At 43.8% G+C, this 25,424-nt stretch overlaps 2 protein-coding genes across 3 annotated transcripts; both read right to left on the bottom strand.

Annotated features, from left to right (window-relative positions):
• Positions 1-2,574: 2,574 nt before the first annotated feature.
• LOC120055805 (regulator of nonsense transcripts 1-like) lies at positions 2,575-13,720 on the bottom strand. 2 transcript variants are annotated; one of them, XM_039003783.1, is made up of 23 exons: positions 13,173-13,720; positions 12,503-12,639; positions 12,267-12,356; positions 11,793-11,960; positions 11,442-11,622; positions 11,125-11,286; positions 10,920-11,007; positions 10,575-10,673; positions 10,270-10,378; positions 10,023-10,182; positions 9,803-9,921; positions 9,440-9,604; positions 9,070-9,184; positions 8,792-8,935; positions 8,258-8,471; positions 7,797-7,914; positions 7,543-7,699; positions 7,204-7,346; positions 6,813-6,987; positions 6,544-6,625; positions 6,058-6,455; positions 5,820-5,939; positions 2,575-5,649 (listed from the first exon to the last, which is right to left on the bottom strand). In XM_039003783.1, the coding sequence occupies exons 1-22, from the start codon at positions 13,338-13,340 to the stop codon at positions 5,823-5,825; spliced, it is 3,309 nt and encodes a 1,102-aa protein (XP_038859711.1). In that variant the 5' UTR covers positions 13,341-13,720; the 3' UTR covers positions 2,575-5,649; positions 5,820-5,822. The 2 variants fall into 2 exon arrangements, with proteins under 2 accessions (XP_038859711.1, XP_038859712.1); XM_039003784.1 differs by having other exon boundaries at positions 10,923-11,007.
• A 106-nt stretch (positions 13,721-13,826) lies between these two features.
• On the bottom strand, positions 13,827-18,615 carry LOC120055806 (pyroglutamyl-peptidase 1-like). Its single transcript, XM_039003785.1, has 5 exons — positions 18,434-18,615; positions 17,423-17,475; positions 16,837-16,953; positions 16,318-16,550; positions 13,827-14,787 (listed from the first exon to the last, which is right to left on the bottom strand). The coding sequence occupies exons 1-5, from the start codon at positions 18,462-18,464 to the stop codon at positions 14,568-14,570; spliced, it is 654 nt and encodes a 217-aa protein (XP_038859713.1). The 5' UTR covers positions 18,465-18,615; the 3' UTR covers positions 13,827-14,567.
• Positions 18,616-25,424: the final 6,809 nt, after the last annotated feature.

Below are 25,424 nucleotides of genomic sequence, written 5' to 3'. Positions count from 1 at the left end.
TTTCAGATTCAATGCGGAATCCACAGAATCCATGTGGGATGCAGAAACTGGCAGAGAACTTTTCCATGCAACGTCTCCGGAAAACATTATTTCCAAGATCATCCACTTCGATAACCGAGACACCAGACCAGCTCATACAACACGCGCATTTGTCATCTGGATGATGTTGAACCCAGATTGGGACAGAGGGAAGCTCCAGAGGAGACGGCTTTCTCGAGGAGATGGGCAAGGCATTGGTAAGACCTAAAATCCAAGGACCCCAGCTTCTGCAGCCATCGTGAGGAGGATTCATGAGGAGGATGCTGGTGCCCCATCCGTCCGACCCACAGAACCAACAACTCCAATACCGGAAGTGTGTGATGTTTCATGTGTGTGTTTCTGACTCTCCTACCTTGGTCTGCTGTAACTACAGTTGAAGTCGGAAGTTTACATACATCTTAGCCAAATACATTTAACCTCAGTTTTTCACAATTCCTGGCATTTAATCCTAGTAAAAATTCCCTGTCTTAGGTCAGTTAGGATCACCACCCTATTTTAAGAATGTGAAATGTCAGAATAATAGAAGAATGATTTATTTCAGCTTTTGTTTCTTTCATCACATTCCCAGTGGGTCAGAAGTTTACATACACTCAATTAGTATTTGGTAGCATTTCCTTTAAATTGTTTAACTTGGGTCAAACGTTTTGAGTAGTCTTCCACAAGCTTCCCACAATAAGTTGGGTGAATTTTGGCCCATTCCTCCTGACAGAGCTGGTGTAACTGAGTCAGGTTTGTAAGCCTCCTTGCTCACACACGCTTTTTCAGTTCTGCCCACAAATGTTCTATAGGATTGAGGTCAGGGCTTTGTGATGGCCACTCCAATTCCTTGACTTTGCTGTCCTTATAAGCCATTTTGCCACAACTTTGGAAGTATGTTTAGGGTCATTGTCCATTTGGAAGACCCATTTGCGACCAAGCTTTAACTTCCTGACTGATGTCTTGAGATGTTGCTTCAATATATCCACATAATTTTCCTCCCTCATGATGACATCTATTTTGTAAAGTGCACCAGTCCCTCCTGCAGCAAAGCACCCCCACAACATGATGCTACCACCCCCGTGCTTCACGGTTGGGATGGAGTTCTTCGGCTTGCAAGCCTCCCCATTGTTCCTCCAAACATAACAGTGGTCATTATGGCCAAACAGTTCTATTTTTGTTTCATCAGATCAGAGGACATTTCTCCAAAAAGTACAATCTTTGTCCCCATGTCCAGTTACAAACCGTAGTGTGGCTTTTTTATGGTGGTTTTGGAGCAGTGGCTTCTTCCTTGCTGAGCGGCCTTTCAGGTTATGTCGATATAGGACTCGTTTGACTGTGGATATAAATGTTTTTCTGGGATTGATTTGCACTTCTACGTTCATCTCTAGGAGACAGAACGCGTCTCCTTCCTGAGCGGTATGACGGCTGCGTGGCCCCATGCTGTTTATAAGTGCGTACTATTGTTTGTACAGATGAACGTGGTACCTTCAGCCATTTGGAAATTGCTCCCAAGGATGAACCAGACTTGTGGAGGTCTACAATTTTTTATCTGAGGTCTTGGCTGATTTCTTTTGATTTTCCCATGATGTCAAGCAAAGAGGCACTGAATTTGAAGGTTGGCCTTGAAATACATCCACAGGTACACCTCCAATTGACTCAAATGATATCAATTAGCCTATCAGAAGCTTCTAAATCCATGACATCATTTTCTGTAATTTTCCAAGCTGTTTAAAGGCATTGTCAACTTAGTGTATGTAAACGTCTGACCCACTGGAATTGTGATACAGTGAATTAATTAAGTGAAATAATCTATCTGTAAACAATTGTTGGAAAAATTACTTGCGTCGTGCACAAAGTAGATGTCCTAACCAACTTGCCAAAACTATAGTTTGTTAACAAGAAAATTGTGGAGTGGTTGAAAAACGAGTTTTAAGGACTCCAACCTAAGTGTATGTAAACTTCCGACTTCAACTGCATATACAACACACACAGTAAAACTCTGTCCCTCATGTGGTGTGGATGGGCCTTCATTTGTGGTGTAGACCGGCCTGTGTTCAATGGGGCTCATTTATCGTTTCCATAAAATACAAAAATTTGTCCTTCCAATTTGTTCAGTTCAAAGCAATAAACATTAGTGATGAAAACCTTGTTTCATTTATATTTGTTCAAGATAAACATGATTTATTCCACCTGTCATGATTATCATAGATTTGTTTGCACATTTTTTTGCGCTTTTATTGATAAATGTGATCTAGCAGAGGTAAATATGAACCATGTATGCTGTCTATATTGCTTGTAATATATATCAGGCAACATCTAAGTATTAAGTATTTTTATGTAAATTGTTATGGTCCATCAGACCCGCGAAGGTGAATAACAAAAACACCACACAAGGAATTACAAAAATAGACTAACGAGAACACAATTCTGAAGTCCACATGTAGGCCTAAGCTTGAGATTTGGGTTCCACAATTACCTATGGGGCCTAGATGTCAAGTCTATAAAGCTCAGTGCTAGTAGCAGTTGAGTTAATCATAATTCCAGTGACTCGTTAAATCACTTAAAATGAACGAAAAGGAGCAAACCTTTATTTTTCAAAGATTTTACAAGTATGATATTTCATTGAGCGACACAGATGACCAAAGAACTACAATAATAGTCAAACAATTTCCACAGAGAAAGAAATATCACCTCGCTCACTTCTACACAAAACCCCCTCAGAGGCAAATAATATTAAGATCAGACAAGCAGGGGGGGGGGGGGGGGGGGGGGGGTTGGCTATTTTTATGTCCTAATTGAAGGTTCTTTGCATTCCAAATTCCCTGTACCTCATGGGGGACTCAAAAGTGGTGTTTTGTTTGCTCATCTTCAAATACAGTTCAAAGGACCATTTGCTGATATTTAATCTACTTGAATTTCAACCCTCTGCATTTAGTTGTAGCAACATTTCCTTTCTCTTCAGTAGTTCCCCCTTTGAAATTATAGGCCGATTTCATAAAGGAACAACAAAAATAGATGAATGTTTAGTGATGAAACCTGCCAATTGATGTGTACTATTGAATGGGACATACACATATTGTCAGATAGGGATAGTTGTCACGGGAAAATAACACATTTTCATAATTTATCTGAGGGAACTGGTTAATGTCTTTAAGATACAGATATCATCAGATATTTCGGTAAGTACAAACATTTAGTCAGAATGGGTGGCATCTTAAACATCTTTCCACAGGTGTTCATAACAGACTGTTTAACCACGTCACTAGCATACAACTATGACTTCTGAAAATCGTAGCCTCTCACGACTCAACAAAATGACATGAAAAATGTCAAATGATACTTAATTATCACAAGCATGGAAGGAAGGGTACTACAATTACTGAGTGATGGTTACACACATTTCATAATATCAGAGTGAAAGATCTCAGACCTAAAACGAACATGGCAGCAGCGCTAGACTTGGGCAGGAGCTCACCGGAGCGGAGACCCGGCAACTAAAATGTTCTACTGCTTGAACTGCTGTACCTCTTATAGAATATTAGCTCAAAAGTATTGTGGAGTCCTGCTAGTCTTGGGCGATATACCATATACTTCAAAATACAGACAGTATGATTTTCAATACTGCCCACAGTATGGTGGGGTTTGTGGTTATTATTCTTTTGAAATAGCGCCCCTTGTGTGCACTTCCGGTAATACCGTATACCCCGGTATGGTACAGAAACTAAGAAAATCTGGATACCGCCCAACCCTAGCTCCTGCACCTAAATATAAACAGTACCGGCACACAAAATGAGTACCAGCACCTATTTCAGTCCAAGTCAAGCACTGCATGGCAGGGAAGTGACAGAAGTAGGACTTACACAAAATACTACTTTACACGTGGGAAACTTAACCATCAATGATACAAATTACATCAACATCGTTTCTCTACGTGTGACAGGGTAGGCCTACTACATGTTTGAAGATGTAAGTATTGGCGTTTTCACCAAAACTAAAGGACATTGAGGGCAAAGTCAAATGTCAACTTCAACTGGAAAATACAGTTCACACAATCTACCACATCCCCCAACATTTTTTAAAGGGGGCAAGATGTGGTGGGGGCTAGACAAATCTACACCACACCCTTTAAAATGGGCACTAAATAAAAACTACCTGTGTCTACAACACCAACGTGGACCAACGTGGACCAAAATGAATTCACGTCCTCTGGCACAGACAGAAATGCCTCCCATCTGTCAAGAAACTCATTCATGTCAGTTATCTTTTTCATATAGGGCCAATGATAGCCAGCACTGAATACCTACATTTAGCAGGTGCCAGACACTTCCAACCTTCCTTTGTAGTCAGTTATACTTCAAGAATTCCAGTCTTATGACTGTAGTATTCACACTCTTCATCTCTATAACCTCTCTGCACAGAAATTCATGTTCCCATGTGAAGCACCTCTTATCTGAAGCTAGGCTAATCATGACCAATAAAAGGAAAACATGATTTAATACAGAATTTCATGTTTAAACGTAGGGCTCTAGGGATAACTTCCTCGCTTACTGTGGGTTAATGAATTGTAGCCATGGAAAAGATATCTGCGTCCTACAAGCGCTTTCATGTCTGTGGAGCTGTGATGCTTTTTAAACTAATAATCTGGATGTCATTTAGAAGATCAAGTGATAACTGCTTCATTCGATTACAATAGGTTGGTTATGATATTCTTTTTACTCTTTTTTTGTACTACAGAACGATACACTTAGCAGAAAAAAATGAAAACTTGTCTCGCAAAACTACCACTTCGGATCTCGAGACAATAATGTCTTCCTTTAATAGTTTCCAAGAGCCATTCCACCACTTTTCCTTAGTAGACCACCTTGAGAAAGACCCAAGCGGAAAGCCAGCGAAATTCACAAGCTTCTTATTTCCGAACCTCTGCAACAACAGACCTCGTGTAGAAAACTTTCCAACTCAAAGCTGAAAAAGATGAACGGTCAGAATCCTTTCCCGACTCCTGCACCATTTGATTCCGTTTGAGATGTTCCACCACGACCTCTTGGTCCGCACGAGCCCTCTCCTCTCTCAAACATGTTCAAATGCAGAGCACGGTTCAACTTTGAGGTTAGAAATTTTCCCAAATCGACTGACTGCTTTCCCCCCCCTCTGGCTGGCAGGAGAAGGTTTTGTGGATTGAGCTTGAAGGGTTGTGTTAGAACTCCTCTTCTCAGTCTCTCTGCTCCAAGAGCAAGGAACTCAGCCAACTAACTGGTGGTCCCGGGAGGCGCGGAGATGTGACTCCTGTGTCCCCCAAGAGGATCCACAACCTTCGACCCTCAAATCATCACCGAAGGACCCGTCTCTCCGATGGCGCTACTTCCGACGTATGCTGCTTCTCCATGTCTCCGTGTGCGAGCAGGGCCTTCTCTCTCCCTCCCTCTGACTCGCTCGTCCTGTCCAGCTCAACCCCCATTTTGCTCTCACTCGTGATTGGTTGGTTTCTCTCGGCCTCTCTCCTGTTGCTTTCACACAGTGGTGCTTCAGTTGTAGCAGTGGAAAACGGGTATCCATGTTTCTTTTTTTGATTTTACCCAGATTAAAATGCAGGCGAACTAAGCTCAGCACAGGCTTAGCTCCTTTTCCCACGACCTAAGAGTAAAATAAAAACAAAGATAATTGTAATACCCTGATAAAGAGCTTCTGGTATCCTACTTACTCCACCTGATACTATGATATTACTAAATAACATCTTACAGTAACTGTTGGCTTAGCTCATAGAATGTACAGTGCAAAACGTTCACAGATAACTGTCGTCTTACACTCTAGTACTGGGACAGTCCAGTCACACCATGTTGATAGGCTCGTTCACCCTGGTAGGTGGAGTCTTGGGAGAGGGCCACGTCAATCTGGGACTTGAACTCATCGCCAAGGTAGCTGTCCTGTAAGGAAAACAACAAAGGAGAAGCTATTACCCTGCTGATTTTCATGCCTGGTATGTCTATGTCAGACCAAAAAGTCTGCTAAACGATGAATATGTAAAGGGTTCTGCTGACTTACCTGGGAGAGTTCAGGTTGGGACAGGCCAGGCTGGCTCATCTGGGAGGGCTGGCTCATGGTGATGTAGCCCTGGGTCAGGGGTCCCTGGGAGAAGGGCTGGGAGCCCAGGTCCTGGCTGGCCTGGCTGCCACTCATGTGGCCGTGCTGCCCGTTGCCCCCGCCATGGCTCGCCATACCACGGCTCCTCTGGCGCCCGCCTCGTGCCCCTCCGCCCGCCTTACCCTTCATACCGCAGCCACGGCCTGCTTGGGGGCCGTTGACCTGGCCCAGGTAGCCTGGCGGGGGCATGGGGGGCATGACCAGGTTGAAGGGGATGGGGATGTTCAAAGAGGCCATGGGGCCTGGGCCAATCATGCCAATCTGGTCGTGGGTCTGGAAGTACATGTTGGATGTACGTGCTGAAGGGAGAAAAAAAGAGACCATTTTTAGACAACGGCAAAACAAGTACAAAGACACACAAGTTTACAGTTTGACGTCGCCTCTCACCAGTGCTGCTGCGGTCATACACAGATCCAGGAATAAGAGCTTCCCTGGCATCATACATGGCTGTGCTCATGAAACGGCCCCCCTGAAAAACCCACACATAGAAAAAAACACCTCACTAAGTCGAAACAGAAGCTGACGCACATGTTCTTTTTTTTATATAACGGTGTACCGTCTACACTGAAGTAGAATCGGGAAAACACTGTGCAACCCGCATAAACATGTACACGGTCAGACACACGCGCGTGTTCAAGGGGCCGGACAAGACTCACAGGGTTGACGGCGTTGACCAGCTTGCGAGGCTTGCTGAACTGCATGAGGCTCTCCCTCAGGTTGTTGAGGGGTCCCTCCACCAGAACCTTCTGCTCCTTGTAGTAGTTGAGCAGGTGGTTCCACAGAGGCTGCTTGGACAGGGCCTTGGGGTTGCCCACGATGATAACCCCATACCTACACACAGGACACAGTTCCTTTACAGTTCCTTTACTGTCAGAGTAATGATCATTTGTGAATCCTCACAGCAAAACGTTGACATAACGCCAAAGACAAACATTCAAATAGTCTTGCAAAAGTTATTTAAAAAAAAAGACAGGATGATAAGATGTTTTTAATTGTCTGTTGAGCATCAGGAGACTGAGGGACTGCACATGTCCCGGTGTTATTTACCTGGCCCTGGTGAGAGCCACGTTGAGACGTCGTGGGTCGTTGAGGAAGCCGATGCCCTGGTGCTCGTTGGCTCTGACACAGGACAGGATGATGAAGTCCTTCTCTCTGCCCTGGAAGGCATCGACACTGGCTATCTCCACCTCCTGGGGACAGCCAAGAGACAGAGAAACTACGAACTAGTACTGTTCCAATCACCATCTGGCCTCCACTTAAAAACAGTAAAGGTAGCCATTTTTTTTTTTTAAAGTCACTGCAGATAGCACTGCACAGACTTGAGTGCCACAGTGGCGTGCCATTATTTTTACGTTCTTTCTCCCTAACCCTGTGAGCATGCTGTACCTGGTAGAGCTTGGTGTGGAGAGAGCCACTGAACTGCATGTACTGCACCAGGTAGGACCTCTGGCCCTCGTAGGGGGTGATGATGCCTATCTGGTCAGGCTTGGCCCCGGCCTTGAGCAGCCTGGTGGTGATCTTCTCCACGTTGGAAGCCTCAGTCCTGTACACAGAGAGAAAGAGAGAAGAAAAGCTTAGTCACAAAAAGAAAAGAAAAAGATTTGGTCAAAAAATGACAAATGCTTCCATTTGTCAAATACCTGTTTAGATAGGAGGTTCCGGAGCTTGCGATTTCCTCCTGGCCCTGGGTCACATAGAAGAACATGGGTTTGTCTGGCTGAGGCCACTGGAAGTCAAAGCCTTTCTTGATGCGGTCAGCTGTATAAATAAAAGAAAGGGGTCAAGATGGGGAGAGCTAGTACATTTACATTAAGGTTAATCCAGAATTAAGTGTAGAAGCCAATGACATGTTTTAGCTTTGTTTTCGGTGTTTTCCACCTTGTTCAAACTTAGTAAAAACTTGCTGTTATAAAGCAATACATGGTTGTTGTTTTCTTGGTCTTTCGAGACAGATTATGTAAACTTCCCATCTAGTTAGTAGACAGCAGGGAGTCCATTTCCCGCTTGATGGCCAAGCACATCAGCAGAATAAGCTAACCCTAACCTCTGTTTGTGAGGGTTCTACAAACTGGCCCCGAACCCTTCTCCCTCAGCGACTTACCCGCGGTGACTCCGTTCTGCAGGGAGCCCTCGTAGAAGATGTTGGAGGGGAAGGCGCTGAGGGCTGGGTGCATACGGTACTGCACCTGCAGACGGATGGGCCTGATGCCCAGCACCACCAGACGCTCAAACAGGGACTGGGACAGGCCCGCTTTGGCTGCCTTCTTACACATCACTACTGGACCCAGCTGGCAGTGGTCTCCCACCAGAATCAGCTGGAGAGAAACAGAGAAATCCTAGATTTAGTATGAACAGAAAGGTGATTCCAATTCAAATCTAATGTCGTGTGGTTTGGGAACTAGCATTGGGTGTAGGTAGAGTGCCTCACTCAGTGTTCTGCACCTGCAACAATGTCGAATTCAACCAAGCACAGACACCTGCAGGCAATAAATGACACTACACGTTTCCATCAGCAACAACTATTGATAAACATTCTGTACGAGAAACAGAGAAAAGTTGGGGCCTGTCATTGAACTAAGTGACTGGGCATAATTTTTCTTAGAGTTTTGAGATTCCTTAAGAGACTGAGACGTACCTGTTTGGCCCCCAGTATGACAGGCACCATGCACTCGGGCTCAGTGGCCTGCGTGCTCTCATCAATGAGGATGGAGCGGAACTGCATCTTGGCAAGGCGGGGGTCCCCTGCTCCCACACAGGTACAGCAGATCACATCAGCATTCTGAGGAGCAGAGATGGGAGTGAAGGGAGTCGTGGTCAGTCATAATCAACTTGAAGTAGATATTTATTCACAGTGGAATTAAGACATTTTTAGGACTTTGTTTTAAGGGAGTGTGGAAAAGGAGCAGGCGTTACCGTGAGTAGTTCCCTCTCGGCGGTGCGCTTCAGGGCCCTGTAGCGCTTCTCATCAGAGGAGGACAGCTCCCCAGTCTCGTCCTTCAGCTGCTGCAGCTTCTGAAGCTCTGGTATACTGCACACAGATACAGCAAAACACAAACTGAGAAACCAGTGCTCTTTACTGTGCTGGAATTATGTAGCCTATAATGAAGGTGTAAGACAGAGGAAAGACCTCGGGAACATGACCTGCACATCTATGCTTTCAAACTGAGTAACTCTCGTGGCCCATTGCCAAGTTCTCAAGTGGAATCGATCCTTTGTCACTAGTTAACAGGACACCTGATGAGATAAAGAAACCATCCCTCCCCGGGTAGCAGTCCCAGGTTACCTGTCCATGTTGCGGATCTGGTTGTGCAGAGCCAGGAAGGACACAGGGGAGTCGATGGCCTCTCTGCTCTTGGCACAGAGCCTCACCACCTTCAGGCCCGACATGTGGATCTTCTCAGTCAGCTGGTCCACCGCGATGTTGCTGGGAGCGCACACCAGCACTGGCCTGAGGACACACACACACAAACGCAACTGGTGTTAGGGATGGATAAAGGTGCTTTTATTAACCTTTTGGTTAGTCAACTGAGAACAATGTGTCATTTGTAGTGATGACCTCTACCAATACTAATGTAGCCACTCTTGTAGTGAAAGTTATTTACTAAGTACTGTATATGGTGTCCCCTATTAAGTGAGCACATCTTACCCGTTGCCCTGTCTGGCCAGGTGGTAGACTACAGTGGCAGAGGTGACCGTTTTCCCCGTGCCAGGGGGGCCCTGGATGAGACTGAGAGGACGCTGCAGCACGGTCTTCACAGCATACACCTACGTGACGACACACGACGTTGGCATCTGACAAACTGTCAGCGAACGTGATCGAAGGAATAACTCAAATCTACTCAGATTCTGTCTACGATAACACCCACCTGTGAGTGGTTGAGGTCAGGCAGGCCCTGGGCGGTGAAGCGTTTGGGCAGCTGACACTTGATGACCACATCCTCCACCTCGTGACCCAGCAGCTTGTGGTAGATGTACCCGGACACAGAGGTCTCGTCCACGGCAAAGGTCTTCAGGGCGCTCTGCATCCTGGAGGAAAGTTGAAACAAGTCCCCATGTCAAGCAAGCTGAGCCCAACCCATTGCATCACATATTGACGTGTCAGAAGATTCCTACCTGTCAAAAGAGGTGGACTTCCACACAAAGTCAACCTGGAAGTTATGTGGTACTTCCACAGGAGCCCCAGCACTGCTCCTCAGCTCGATGGCTATCTCGTCGCCATAGTCTATTAGGGAAGGATTAAGGACAATACACCACAAAACCTTACACCTATTCATCCCAGAGACTAATGTGGAGATGCTGTGGTGCTACTGAGAGGAGAACGCCAAATAAAGAAACAATTACGTAAATCAATTGTGCGGCACACAAGATGCTGAAGAGTAAAAGATAGCAACGTTACAGCATAGCAATGAAAAGGATACTGTCTGGGACTTTGATGACATGTCCAATACCCTTCCAGAGTGGGGCAAGATCTCCCTTGTACCTCAGGCAAATCTCATCACCCTGCATCAGGCGCATGTCTACAGAAATACAGAGAATGAAAAGAGGGACCGCAAGGGAAAGGGAATTAGCTTATGAAAGGCACAATATAGAATTGATAGATTTTAGAACATTCATCATACAAAAATGTAATCGTACATGCACACACACACATTCAGACTTAGACTATAAGACAGGCCAGCATGCGCGTCAGGGAGAATGTGAGGGGAGGTTGTGGCCGGAATGGAATGGAACACGTGAAGTTGATGAACATAAAAAGGAATTACCACCTGAGTCCGTCTTGGGAAGGCTGAAATAAGCAATCCGCTTTTTATTGAGTCCCAAGTCCCACCTGACAGTTATATTGTCTTGGGTCTGTGAAACAAACAGACGAGAGAGAGATCAATCAAATATGTAAAACCAAAACTGCCTTTACATCCAAAAGCAGGACGAGCTCGCCTGAACAGTCCAGCAGAACACAGTTGGCCTTACCTGGGACTCTTTGAGTTTCTTATCGTAGTCGGCCTCCAGTTTGACCAGGGGGCCAAATATGTTCTGGTACTGGTAGGCATCCTCATAGCGCAGCAGCACGTGCTGAGGCTCCTCGTCCACGCCGGGCTTCTCAAGGTCCTCCAGAGTGGCCGTGGGGTTTTCCTGAAGACACCAAGACAGACAGATACAATCAAACAACAACCACTAAAAGACTGCTGCTCTATAATTGTCTTTTATATCAAAAGGACCAAAGTAGTAGGCCACTGGCCTATAGTAAATTGCTGGCTAACTTATGCTAAATAAGGCATCTTATGAACCTTCCAGAGCTCCTCCAGCTTATTGATCTGCTGGGCGGTGATCTGGCGGGCCCGAAGCTGCTCCTGCTCCGAGGGGATCTTCACCAGCCAGGAGAGGAAGCAGCGGTCCTGGATCAGCGGCTGCCACTGGGAGCTGTCCCAGTTGATGTCTTTCAGACTGCTCTGACTGGCACATGGCTGCCTGCATTACCAAAACACACACATTACATCTATCAATGCACTCTATTACAAAATCTCTTTGATTCAATGATTAGAGCCATTGGGTCTGGGAAGGCCCAAGAACAGGGCATCTGATCACTGTGATACAGAATGGTATAAAGAAGGTTAACAAACACCATAGATCTGCTTTACCTGCAAAGCAATACCACCACAGAGTCTGCCTTGGCGGGGATGAACCCCAGGAGGAAGACGTTGCGACAGCCACAGTTGTAGCACTCCAGCACCGTCTCCCCCAGAGGACCGTCCTTGTGCAGAGTCACCTCCTTGGACTTTGCTCTGACCAGGTGGTTCACAATGTGACTGAGATGAAAGATGAGAGAAAAAGCACAAAAATGTATGCACTCACTACCTACTGTAAGTTGCTCTGAAGAAGAGAGTCTGCTAAATGACTCAAATGTAATTGTGAAATGTAGGTATATCAACATTTCAGGTAAATGTCTTTCTGACCCATGTTAAAAGGGTATAAGTCAATTCAGTCTCCATTTGTATCATATTTCTACTTCATGTGTGCAGCCTCCCACGTCGAGTAGACGGCAACTACATTTAGCTAAATACACCACAGATGGAAGGTCAACAACCTCCGGTTGGTTGGTCTTTGAAGCCTACCTGCCAGACGTATTGCCGCGTCCATTGCAAAACCACTTCTTGCTGGTGTTGCAATACACCACGCATGCCGGATCGTGAATGCCACAGTAACTGGGCGAAAGGAAAAAAATAACAATGACAAATTGGTGTTTAGGGCAAGGTAAAGTCGGATAAAACAAGCTATCAACACTTCAAACCTTTTTTTCCTTCTTTTTGTTATCTGTCCGACAGAACTAAAAAGTATTTCTGAACATTACCTGCATGCATGGACTGGGAGGTCTTTAGTATAATAGGTGTCCTCCTCGTCTTCTTCAAAGTTCAACTCTGCAAGGAGTTGACTTGCTTTTACAACAGAGTCTTCCCCATTCTGCAGAACTCCATCAGGCCCATTCACCTGGAGAGTAACGTGGACATTTAAAGACACTGGCAAAATAATGTAAATAACTTGGAAAAGGACACACCACCACAAATAAAAAGGTTCTCGCTAAAAGTGCATTTGACAGCTAGTTAGCTAACTTGCTATTAAATGCACTTGCTGTAGCAAACTCGCAGCAGCTAGCTAGTAACGTAAATGCCTAGTATCTAAAGCATACCAACTACCTGTTGTGACTGTCATGCAGATACATGGTATAGTCATGGCTACCTTATCAAGAAAATGAGACTGCTCGTCAAATAATGCTGGTGTCCATCTCAGAACGCATATTAACTAATGTAAGCATGCTAAATCATTATGTAAACATTCTGGCTAAGCTAATTCGTTAGCCAGCTGCGTGGCCTGTGGGGCAGATGCATGTGTTTTCTATGTAGCTCGACAACTAGCTATGCTAACCTAGCAGCTTCTGCTAACTAGCTAGCTACCTCCAAGATCCATATCAAGGACGCTGTTAGCTAGATTTCCACAAAGCAGGCAACAATTATTCCACGAACCTGGTTGTCCAACTGACTCTGAGTCTGGCCTGTTTGAGTCTGGCTCGGTAGGGTAAAATCTGTGAACTCATATTCCGAACCCTGGGTATCTGCTCCAAGCAAGTCTGCTTCCTCGGTGTCCAGGAACGTGAGAGTCTGCGAGCTCGGCCCGTACGCCTCAACACTCATGTTCTCCACCAACAGTGATATTTCAGAATTATATTTTAGGTACAGTAGCTAACTCAGCAATGTGTAGATATCCCTGCCAAAAGTGTACTTGAAAAAATATCGAAAAACCTGCGCAAATGAATAAAGAACTGACAAGATACGGGATCGAGAGCCTCAACTCCCACTCGAAATAATGACGTAACACCTTGCACCGCAGAACAAATGCATAGAGCACAGGAGTGTCCATGACGTTTACACAAAAGTCAATATTTTTCACCATCCTTGATTCGGCCCACTGTACAGTCAGTCCACTGAGCTTTATGGTACAGTCAGAAATTGTTTAGCACAAGTGCTTACCCTTCCTGATGATATTATGTCAGATGACATTCAACTGAATGCTTTTCATTTGCAATAGATGTAATGAAGAACATCAGGTACTGTACTACCATATACACTACAGCAATAGTTATTTTGTGAATTTCTTACAAAAATACAGAAAAGGCTAACTCTGACATGAGTGATTTAATCACAGCATTAGACCTGTTCCATATTCTGAAGTAGAGAATACAGATACCGAACACAAGATAAAAAATGTCATATCATTATAAATATTGATTGTATATGCAATAAATTACCTGAGATATTAACACATGATTGAGGTACATTTATCAAAGAAAACATATTGTTTCCTCCTTATATTGTACACTATAGTAATATACAGATATTGTATAATTTCACAACAAATATTAATGACACGACAAAGGGGGAGCTGGAGCTGGTCCAATAAACGGCACACTACATTAACCATAATGTCAAAGCGAGAGTGATTGGTGAGGTGAATAAGGAACTAAAGGGGGAACTATTGAAAATAGTGAGAAGCAGCCAATAGTATAGCTGTCAGGAGGACGTGGCTTAAAAGCACACGTCCGTGCACACTGGATATACAAAGATGTTTCTCTCATCTACAGCACCGTTCATTGGACCAGTACTCTGTTTGTGGAATGCAGTCAAATATCCATACCCAGAGCCATAGATATACTATCCATGGATAGAGCCATGGCTCTGCCTATGTTTATTCATATAGTCTTCCTTTCTCTAGTTTCTACAACAGGGGAGTGCCGATGCCCCTCTCTTTAGCTAACGCTCCCCAGACTACCATGGGTAGATGCTGATGATGTTTAAGTGCTTTATCTGTCCATTGAGGACAGCAGCAGTGAGTTGAGGACAAAGGTCACCGGAAGTCCTTCTTTAGTGAGCGTGCTGATGGTGCTGGTGGCTGCAGTGGTGGTGGTGGTGGTCATCATCCTCAGCTTGACCCACAAGCTCCAGCATCTCCCCCACTATGGCCTGCAAGGCTCTGCCTAGGTCCTGGGCATTGTAAGGCTTCCCCAGAGGAGGAACGTGCACAAACGCTGACCTGCCATTCCCCAGGTACAGTGACGTGTAGTAGGTGTAGTCACATAGGTATCTGACAGGGACAATGGTTGAGTTAGGGTAAGAGAGACAAAAAGAGGAATTAGCTTTTATCAGAATCAATGGATTTGCCATTCAGGTGAATGGGATTTCTGAAGCGGAAACTTAAATTAGAAATTCAGATTATAAAGGCATACACCACCCAAACTATGACATAACACTATCTTATCAGTACCTAAAAAGTATGCTACAATTACAGATTTGGATGTTCATAGATAGAATACATTTGTAATTTGAGTAAACCATCCCTTTAATGGAGTTTCATTGAAAAAAAGTAAAGGATCATAAATAGTGCTGTATTTTTTTTATTTCACCTTTATTTAACCAGGTAGGCTAGTTGAGAACAAGTTCTCATTTACAACTGCGACCTGGCCAAGATAAAGCAAAGCAGTGCGACAAAAACAACAACACAGAGTTTCACATAAACAAACGTACAGTCAATAACACAAAAGGAAAAAATATATAAAATCTTTGTACAGTGTCTGCAAATGTAGAAGAGTAGGGAGGTAGGCAATAAATAGGCCCTAGAGGTGAAAATAATTACAATTTAGCATTAACACTGGAGTGATAGATGTGCAGATGATGATGTGCAAGTAGAGACACTGGGGTGCAAAAAGGTAAGTAAAAATATGGGATATGGGATGAGGTAGTCGGGTGTGCTATTTACAGATTAGCTGTGTACAGGTACAGTGATCAGTAAGCTGATGCTTAAAGTTAGAGAGGGAGATATAAGACGCCAGCTTCAGAGATTTTTGCAATTCGTTCCAGTCATTTGCAGCAGAGAACTGGAAGGAAAGGCGGCCAAAGTAAGTGTTGGCTTTGGGGATGACCAGTGCTGCTGGGGCGCGTGCTACGGGTGGGTGTTACTATGGTGACCAGTGAGATGAGATAAGAAAGGGGCTTTACCTAGCAAAGACTTATAGATGACCTGGAGCCAGTGGGTTTGGCGACGGATATGTAGTGAGGGCCAGCCAACGAAAGCATACAGGTCGCAGTGGTGGGTAGTATATGGGGCTTTGGTGACAAAACGGATGGCACTGTGATAGACTACATCCAGTTTGCTGAGTAGAGTGTTGGGGGCTATTTTGTAAATTACATCGCCGAAGTCAAGGATCGGTAGGATAGTCAGTTTTACGAGGGTATGTTTGGCAGCATGAGTGAAGGAGGTTTTGTTGCGAAATTAGAGGCCGATTCTAGATTTAATTTTGGATTGGAGATGCTTAATGTGAGTCTGGAAGGAGAGTTTACAGTCTAACCAGACACCTAGGTATTTGTAGTTGTCCACATATTCTAGGTCAGAACCGTCCAGAGTAGTGATGCTAGTCGGGCGGGAGGGTACGGGCAGCAATCAGTTGAAGAGCATGCACTTGGTTTTACTAGCACGTAAAAGCAGTTGGATGCCACAGAAGGAGTGTTGTATGGCGTTGAAGCTTGTTTGGAGATTTGTCAGCACAGTGTCCAAAGAAGGGCCAGATGTATACAGTATGATTGGTTGATTGAAAGTAGAGTCGAGCACACCACTCACCGGCCTGCGTCCTTTGATACTGACACTGCCACACCCAGCCTTGAGGAGTTGACCCTCTTGCATACCAGGTCCATGTCTATGACTGAATCGATGCATTCAGGGCCCCCCTCCATACAGCACTGAGAGTCTGGACAGAAGCTGCAGTTGTCCACCCGCTTGTAGCCGTGGTTGCGACCACATTTCTCCAGGGTGACCGTGGTGGCTATGCCAGAGACTCCGACATGGACCACCAACTGTTGACCAACGGAGAAGAGGATGTGTGGGGTGGGGGTTGTTAGCAGGAATTTAAAGAGATTATTGTATTCACTGTAACATGAGCTACTGAGTAATATCAATAAAGACAACAAATTATGTCATTATGTTTACATCATACAGTAGAAATAAATAGCCTACAGTATGTCATATAGTAAGTGTGCAGACTGTGCACCTAGACACTACGTCAGGGCTTTTATACCATGCCATAAATACGTATAAAGTGAGGAACAACACTTGACTCTTGCCCTGATTTCTTTTGGCTACCTGTGGCTGGTGCTGTTTCCATAGAGATGGAAGCAGACTTTGAACTGCCTGGTACTCCACTGGCACCTCACAGACGTGCAGATCCACATTCTGAGCCAAGCCTAACCTCTCCAGTTCCTGTACACAGAGGAAACAGGAAGGGTGCGAGAAACCACAAACCCAATTTTATTTGCTAAAGCTTTATTATACCTCGAGTTATTTATTGTGCATCATTGTTTTAAAACCTGTTGATTTTATACCTGTGTAGTGTGTCATGATAACACTAATAACTGTAGTAACAACATTCACACATTGTTAAATAGGTATTAGTGCTATTCTTTATTCCACTTGTGTAATAAAGAAAAACGCTAAACTCCATTACTACGTAATTACTAAATTACATTTAATGTTATACAATTGTGTTACTAAATAATAAAAGTGTTACTATGTAATTACTAAATTACATTTCATGTGATACAATTCTGCTACTAAATAATAGCAGTGTTACTACTCATGTACAAGTGTAATCAATGTAAGTTGTTACCAATAAGATTAGACCGCCTAATGATGCAATGATGCGCCATGCAGAACACTCAAACTCACGCACCTGTACGGCCACCCAGCTAGCATTGATGGTGTGATCTCCAAAAGGTTCAAACCCTAAACAAAATATAGATGATATTGATAGCCTTTTAAAGTCATCGCATAGCAACACCAGTGCCGGAGGGAAACACTGTTTTTATAGCTGGCTGCTTTATCACTCTAGGCCTATGTGAATGAGAGTGACAAGACTCTTCATTCAAAGTCTAAAGGTTAGATCAAGTTAAATATTATCCATTACAACAGCTGACACGTACAGTCAATTGTCAAACAATATATGCCAATCAGTGCATGGGTTTATAGATGAGATGACACTATAGGCTGCTATAATTTTCGTTTTAGTTGTATAGGAGATGAGCACCCTAAAACCAGACTTCTTGTCAATACGACTGTAGCCTACATAATTCACAGGAGTATCACAACGCAACAATGTATCCATGAATGGCTGAATGGCTACATTGCCGCCTCTGTCTTGATATGCTTGTCATTGGTTGGTTTGCTCTTCTGCTTCATCACAAATCATAGATTTCAACCTGACAGATAGCCGATTACATGGAGTTGAGCGAGAACTAGTGTGGGGGGACCGGAGCTTCGAAGTCACATAAAGATGACGTTTTTTATTTTAAAAACGACTGATATCAGCACCCAAAGAATAGCCCGCAATTAGACATTGTTCTGTGTAATTGCGGGCTATTCTTCAGGTGCTTGAAATCATTTTATGTGGCGTCGGAGCTCCAGTCGGGCCACACTAGTCGACGCTCAACTCCATTGTAAATCGCGGAGTTGAGTTTCGTCGGCTACCTGACAGACAGACATTTCCTGAATGGAAGATGAGAATACTGTACAGTAGTTTAAAAATAATTTAGTTTCAAGGTGTAGAAACACAACACTATAGGCTAAAGTCATTCAAACCTAAAATTGTTATTCTTATGGCTCAAATAGTGCAGGCAACTAATTTCAATCAACAGTTTAGTGAAAACTGACAGCAAACTATCAGCAATTTACATAAATTAATTACCTGTCACTATTACCGTGCTTTTAGTCGCCATAATTTGTGAGTTATTGTAAATTCTGCAAAGATGTCATCAATTATTTCTGAACGCCGTTGAGTTGGGAATTCCTCCTCGATTCTCTTTCTCTATCTATTGATTCGTTATTTTGCAGGAGCTCAAGCGTTCTCGTTCTTTCTTCGACGCTTTGACAACACTGTACACCTCAACATCCAGCCGTCTATCGCCATCTACTGTAATGGAATGCATGCAGGGCCGGCTCTCTCGACCAATAGGGGGCCACCAACCCAATAGATAAATAAAATAAAAACAAAAAAATATGAGTAATTTTAGGAACGCAATTTGCTATCGAGAGTAACAATAGTAGAATACATCAGGATGCGCATCATTTGGCAGTTTCTCTCTTGTTTTGTCAGTCACATACAAATTACCTCAATTACCTCGACTAATCTGTTTTTAAATTTTTTATTTCACCTTTATTTAACCAGGTAGGCTTGTTGAGAACAAGTTCTCCTTTACAACTACGACCTGGCCAAGATAAAGCAAAGCAGTGCGACACAAACACAGAGTTACCCATGGAATAAACAAAAGTACAGTCAAAACACAATAGAAAAGTCTATATACAGTGTGTGCAAATTAAGTAAGATTAGGGAGGTAAGGCAATAAATAGGCCATAGTGGCGAAATAATTACAATTTAGCAATTAAACACCGGAGTGATAGATGAGCAGAAGATGAATGTGCAAGTAGAGATACTGGGGTGCAAAGGAGCAAAAACATAAACAACAATATGGGGATGAGGTAGTTGGGTGGGCTTTTTACAGATGGGCTGTGTATAGGTGCAATGACCTGTGAGCTGCTCTGACAGCTGATGCTTAAAGTTAGTGAGGGAGATATGAATCTCCAGCTTCAGTGATTTTTGCAATTCGTTCCAGTTATTGGGAGGACTGGAAGGAAAGGCGGCCAAAGTAAGTGTTGGCTTTGGGGATGACCAGTGCATTATACCTGCTGGAGCGCTTGCCACAGGTGGGTGCTGCTATGGTGACCAGTGAGCTGAGATAAGGAAGGGGCTTTACCTACCGATCGCTGCCCGCACCTGCCCGCCCGTCCAGCATCACTACTCTGGACGGTTCTGACCTAGAATATGTGGACAACTACATAGGTGTCTGGTTAGACTGTAACTCTCCTTTCAGACCCACATTAAGCATCTCCAATCCAAAATTAAATCTAGAATTGGCTTCCTATTTCGCAACAAAGCATCCTTCACTCATGCTGCCAAACATACCCTCGTAAAACTGACTATCCTACCGATCCTCAACTTCGGCGATGTCATTTACAAAATAGCCTCCAACACTCTACTCAGCAAATTGGATGCAATCTATCACAGTATCATCCGTTTTGTCACCAAAGCCCCATATACTACCCACTACTGCGACCTGTATGCTTTCGGTTTTACGAGGGTATGTTTGGCAGCATGAGTGAAGGATGCTTTGTTGCGAAATAGGAAGCCGATTCTAGATTTCCTTTTGGATTGGAGATGCTTGTACCCCGCACATTGACTTGGTGCCGGTACCCCCTGTAAATAGCCTCGTTATTGTTCTTTGATTGTGTTACCTATTTTCTCTTACTTTAGATTATTTAGTAAATCATTTTTTAATCTTATTTTTCTTAAAACTGCATCGTTGGTTAAGGGCTTGTAAGCATTTCACGGTAATGTCTACACTTGTTGTAGTCGGCACAAGTGACAAATACAATTTGATTTGACATGGATAATTGAGTGACTGTCAATGTAGGTAATGTGTAAAGTGACTATGCATAGATAATAAACAGCGAGTAGCAGCAGAGTTTTAAAAAGGGGCAGATAATGCAAATAGAGTAGTCACTTGACTGTTCAACAGTCTTATGGCTTGGGGGTAGAAGCTCTTAAGGAGCATTTTGGACATAGACTTAGGTCCAGCCTATGACTAGGGTGGCTGGAGTCCTTGACAAGTTTTAGGGCCTTCCTCTGACACCTCCTGGTATAGAGGTCCTGGATGGCAGGAAGCTTGTCGGTGATCAGACCTACCACCGTTGTGTCATCGACAAACTTAAAGATGGTGTTGTGCTTGGCCACACAGTCGTGGGTGAACAGGGAGTACAGGAGGGGACTAAGCACGCACCCCTGAGGGGCCACCATGCTGAAGATCAGCGTGGCAGGTGTGTTGTTGCCTACCCTTACCACCTTGGGGCAGCCAATTGGAAATCCAGGATCCAGATGCAGAGGGAGGAGTTTAGTCCTAGGGTCCTTAGCTTAGTAATGAGCTTTGAGGGCACTATGGTGTTGAATGCTGAGCTGTAATCATTTAACAGAATTCTCACGTAGGGGTTCCTTTTGTCCAGGTGGGAAAGGGCAGTGTGGAGTGCAATAGAGATTGCGTAATTTGTGGATCTGTTGGGGCGGTATGCGAATTGGAGTGGGTCTGGGGTTTCTGAGATGATGGTGTTGATGTGAGCATTGACCAGCCTTTCAAAGCACTTCATGGCTACAGACGTGAGTGTTACGGGTCGGTAGTCATTTAGGCAGGTTACCTTGCCATTCTTGGGCAGAGGGACTTTGGTGGTCTGCATGTAGGTCAGGGACAGGTTGAAAATGTCAGTGAAGACACTTGCCAGTTGGTCAGCGTATACTCTGAGTACACGTCCTGGTCATCCATCTTGTCCTGCGGCCTTGTGAATGTTGATCTGTTTAAAGGTCTTACTCACATCGACTACGGATAGCGTGATCACACAGTCGTCCGCAACAGCTGGTGTTCTTATGCATGCTTCAGTGTTGCTTGCCTCGAAGTGTGCATGGAAGTAATTTAGCTAGTCTAATAGGCTTGTGTCACTGGGTAGCTCGAGGCTGGGCTTCCCTTTGTCAGCTAACAATTTTGAGATTGGTAGTTAGTCTAGCCAGCTATCTAAACTTGTAGTAATCATGGCCGATTACTGATTGGGCACACAGGGCAGGGGGGCCCCATTCATTTTGTTAGTCATTCTCACTCAGATATCATACTAACATGACATAAGTCATGGCAAAATGTGTAGAATTGCAGGAAATTAGCTTTAAACCGGAGAAAACAAATATCTCTGTTCCATGGCAAAATTTGTAGAATTGCATGCAATTTGTTATGAAATTGCAACATTTTCTTTGTGCCCAAATATCTTTAAAACTTGTTTTGCCGCAAGGTGGGGGGGTACCCAACCAAATCTTGCTCAGGGCCCCCAAAATGCTAGAGCTGACCCTGCATGCATCCTCCCATAGTTCATTCTCCTGAGTTTATTGGCTTGACTAATTTGCTTAGTCTATTGTTGAAATGACACATGCAATGATCAATTTGTGAAGGCTGTCTAAAGCCAGAAGATAGCAAATGTATATGAATAAATGTTTTGTATTCATAAGGCATTTCAAGTCTTCTTTTCACTATCAAATGTATTTTCCTCATGCATTTATAATCTCTTCATTTGGTAACATTGGCACTTTGCATATAATAAAATGTAAATAATAAAGTGATTTTCCCAACTCCCAAAATTAGGACAGGTTCAGCAGAATAGAGCAATGCCAGCTGTAGAGGCCTTTAACTTCATAGGACCTGATAGAGTTTGCATTTAGCCATTTATAAACTTCATTACAGAAAAGGTAAATGTTGTTACATCTCACTTCAGCCATCTTCTCAGCTTCGTCACATATGTAAAGCAAAATATGAATCCATGAATTGAATTTGATAATAAAGGCACTCCCATGTTGATATCTGTTCACCATAATAACATGGTTTGTGTTCAGTCCACACCCCTGTTTCGGGACATGACTCATACATTCTAGCCTGATTTTAAATGCCATACTGCTTATGGATGAATAAAGGAAAAATGCAGTTGTTTCTGTCAAAATAGGAAACTTTTGGTTGGTGTGCGTAATCTATTCCAAGAAAGAGACATCAAAGGGAGATTATTTCACTAAAGGAACCTATTTTAATTGATGACATCCTAACCATATGTATTTTTTATGTATAATATTCTGAAGAATGCTGGAAGATGTAAATCTGGAGATTGTGTGTGTGTGCTTATTGGTGAGAGTCAATCACACACACACATACTGCCCGATCCTCCATTCACCACCCACGCATCATCCTGTACTGCAGTCTTCAACAACCTCGATCCCCTCCCCCCCATTCATTCACATGCTCTTGCTTCACAGCCTATGTCAATGTTGCCATGGAAACAAATGATGCCCTTGCTATTCTGTGGTGCTGATGCAGCCAGTCTATGGACGTCATTACTTTTTACTGGGGGAATTTGGCTATTTTGGCTGCCTACAACCCCGCTGCGCTGGGCTATTCATAGGAACAGCAGACAGCCATCACTCTTTACAGTCTTATAGGCCTAGAGCTTGAAACCATTTTTCATCACTCCTTATTTCTCACTCGGGCTTTCTGGTCTGAGGTGGCATATCTCTCATGCTTAACCAGTCTAATATTGTGTTTCCGGGCAGATAAAATATCCTTTGCAATAACCAACCGAAGAGCTATAAGCTAACCATTCACATTTTTTTTGGTTGAGTTCTTAGTCAAACATTGGCTGTTATTTTCTAAGAAAAAACATGGTTTCCTTTTCCCTCTGCAGTATTTCCTTCCTCTTTTCTGTTAAAACCTATTAGGTAATTGCATCCTCAATAAAATGCCCCTTAATCTATTTGGCCAAGCTGTTCCATCTCTCTTAGAAATGTGCTTGGATTGAAAGACACAGTATTAAACCATTTTTGAGATCAAATGTTTCCACTCAGTGTTTGACTGCACACCTATTACTGAGCCCATGTTAATGAATTCTTACAGGGCAGGGTGCCTTGTAAGAACGTGCCAACGATTAGGTAAACCACCACTTCCCTCCGTATTATAGGCCAATGTGCAATCATTAGAAAACAAACTGGACGATCTAGGATTAAGACTATCCTACCAACGGGACATTAGAAACTGTAATATCTTATGTTTCACCAAGACTTGGCTGAACGACGACACGGATAATATAGAGCTGGCTGGCTTCTCCGAGCATTGGCAGGACAGAGCAGCTACGTCTGGTAAGATGAGGGGTGGAGGTGTGTGTCTATTTGTCAATAACTGCTGGTGCGCAATGTCTAATATTAAAGAAGTCTCAAGGTATTGATCGCCTGAGGTAGAGTACCTTATGGTAAGCTGTAGACCACACTATCTACCAAGAGAGTTCTAATCTATATTATTCGTAGCCATCTATTTACCACCACACCGCACTAAGACCGCACTCAACGAGCTGTATAAGGCCATAAGCGGCACTCCTAGTGGCCGGGGACTTTAATGCAGGCAAACTTAAATCTGTTTTACCTCATTTCTACCAACATGTCACATGTGCAACCAGAGGGGAAAGAAAAAAAACTCTACACCACCTTTACTCCACACACAGAGACGCAAACAAAGCTCTCCCTCGCCCTTCATTTGGCAAATCTGACCATAATTCTATCCTCCTGAAACCTGCTTACAAGCAAAAACTAAAAACAAGTAGTACCAGTGACTCACTCAATACGGAAGTGGTCAGATGACATGGATGCTACGCTACAGGACTGTTTTGCTAGCACATATGTTCCAGGATTCATCCAATGGCATTGAGGAGTATACCACCTCAGTCGCCGGCTTCATCAATAAGTGCATCGACGACATCGTCCCAACAGTGACCGTATCTACATTTCCCAACCAGAAGCTATGGGTTACAGGCAACATCCGCACCGAGCTAAAGGCTAGAGCTGCCGCTTTCAACGAGCAGGACCCTAATCCGGACACTTATAAGAAATCCAGCTATGCCCACAGACGAACCATCAAACAGGCAAAGCAACAATACAGGACTAAGATTGAATCCTACTACACCGGCTCTGACGCCCATCAGTTGTGGCAGGGCTTGAAAAATATTATGGATTTCAAAGGGAAACACAGCCACGAGCTGCCCAGTGACGCGAGCCTACCAGACGAGCTAAATGCCTTTTATGCTCGCTTCGAGGCAAGCAACACTAAAGCATGCATGAGAGCACCAGCTGTTTTGGACGACTGCGTGATCACGCTCTCCGTAGTCGATGTGAGCAAGACCTTTAAACAGGTCAACATTCACGGGGCCAGACGGATTACCAGGACGTGTACTCAAAGCATGCATGGACCAACTGGCAAGTGTCTTCACTGACATTTTCAACTTCTCCCTGACCGAGTCTAATACCGACATGTTTCAAACAGACCACCATTGTCCCTGTGCCCAAGAAAGTGAAGGTAACCGGAGCGCCAAGTCTAAGAGCAAAATGCTCTTTAACAGCTTCTACCCCCAAGTTATAAGACTGCTGAACAATTAATCAAATGGCCACTCGGACTATTCACATTGAACTGCATTGTTGGTTAAAGGCTTGTAAGTAAGCATTTCACAGTTGTATTCAGCGCATGTGACAAATACAATTTGATACAATGTATCCCCTCTGTCTGTTTCTTTGTAGATACTGTATATATACAGTAGATCACTTGTAATGAAGAATAGACTGAGTGACACACACACACTCAAGCATACACACAGCCCAGTTCAGTTTGTTGAAGTGTCAGTTTATTCTTCATTGAAGTGTGTGTCTCATACTGGGCACATACTTCATTTCATCATCTAGTTTTTATTAACATTTGGTTGAGTTGTAAACTAATTTGAATTCAGCATGAAATCAACAAAAAATATCACCATTTCATTGGATTTAGGTAAAACAATTGGGTGAAAAAATGTGATATTCCCTTACGTTGATGACTTTTTTGACATGATGTGGAAACTACTTGAGTCGACCAGTGTTTGCCCAGTGGGGTGTGTGTGTGTATATTCGGTAAATAATAGTGTTTAAGTGCGCTTATTCACATACAGCTGTCAAATGATAGAATGGCGCTGAAGGAGATGGCTGCCGTTTTACGATCCCATAACCAAATTGTGCTATTGTGTATGTTTTT

Source organism: Salvelinus namaycush, chromosome 11 (genome assembly GCF_016432855.1).
Source record: "Salvelinus namaycush isolate Seneca chromosome 11, SaNama_1.0, whole genome shotgun sequence".
Lineage (NCBI taxonomy): Eukaryota > Metazoa > Chordata > Actinopteri > Salmoniformes > Salmonidae > Salvelinus > Salvelinus namaycush.
This window is presented reverse-complemented; position numbering and strand designations above follow the sequence as displayed.

What these genes read in the sequence shown, in the direction of transcription:
- LOC120055805 (XM_039003783.1), bottom strand. Translation starts at nt 13,340, where the DNA reads ATGAGTGTTGAGGCGTACGGGCCGAGCTCGCAGACTCTCACGTTCCTG. An exon ending in CGCGGCAATACGTCTGGCAG is followed by an intron (nt 11,961 to 12,266) that starts GTAGGCTTCAAA and finishes CTTTCATCTCAG; the next exon opens with TCACATTGTGAACCACCTGG. An exon ending in TCCACACCAAGCTCTACCAG is followed by an intron (nt 7,347 to 7,542) that starts GTACAGCATGCT and finishes GGCTGTCCCCAG; the next exon opens with GAGGTGGAGATAGCCAGTGT.
- LOC120055806 (XM_039003785.1), bottom strand. Translation starts at nt 18,464, where the DNA reads ATGGCGACTAAAAGCACGGTAATAGTGACAG. An exon ending in CTAGCTGGGTGGCCGTACAG is followed by an intron (nt 16,954 to 17,422) that starts GTGCGTGAGTTT and finishes CTCTGTGTACAG; the next exon opens with GAACTGGAGAGGTTAGGCTT. An exon ending in GTATCAAAGGACGCAGGCCG is followed by an intron (nt 14,788 to 16,317) that starts GTGAGTGGTGTG and finishes TGTCCCTGTCAG; the next exon opens with ATACCTATGTGACTACACCT.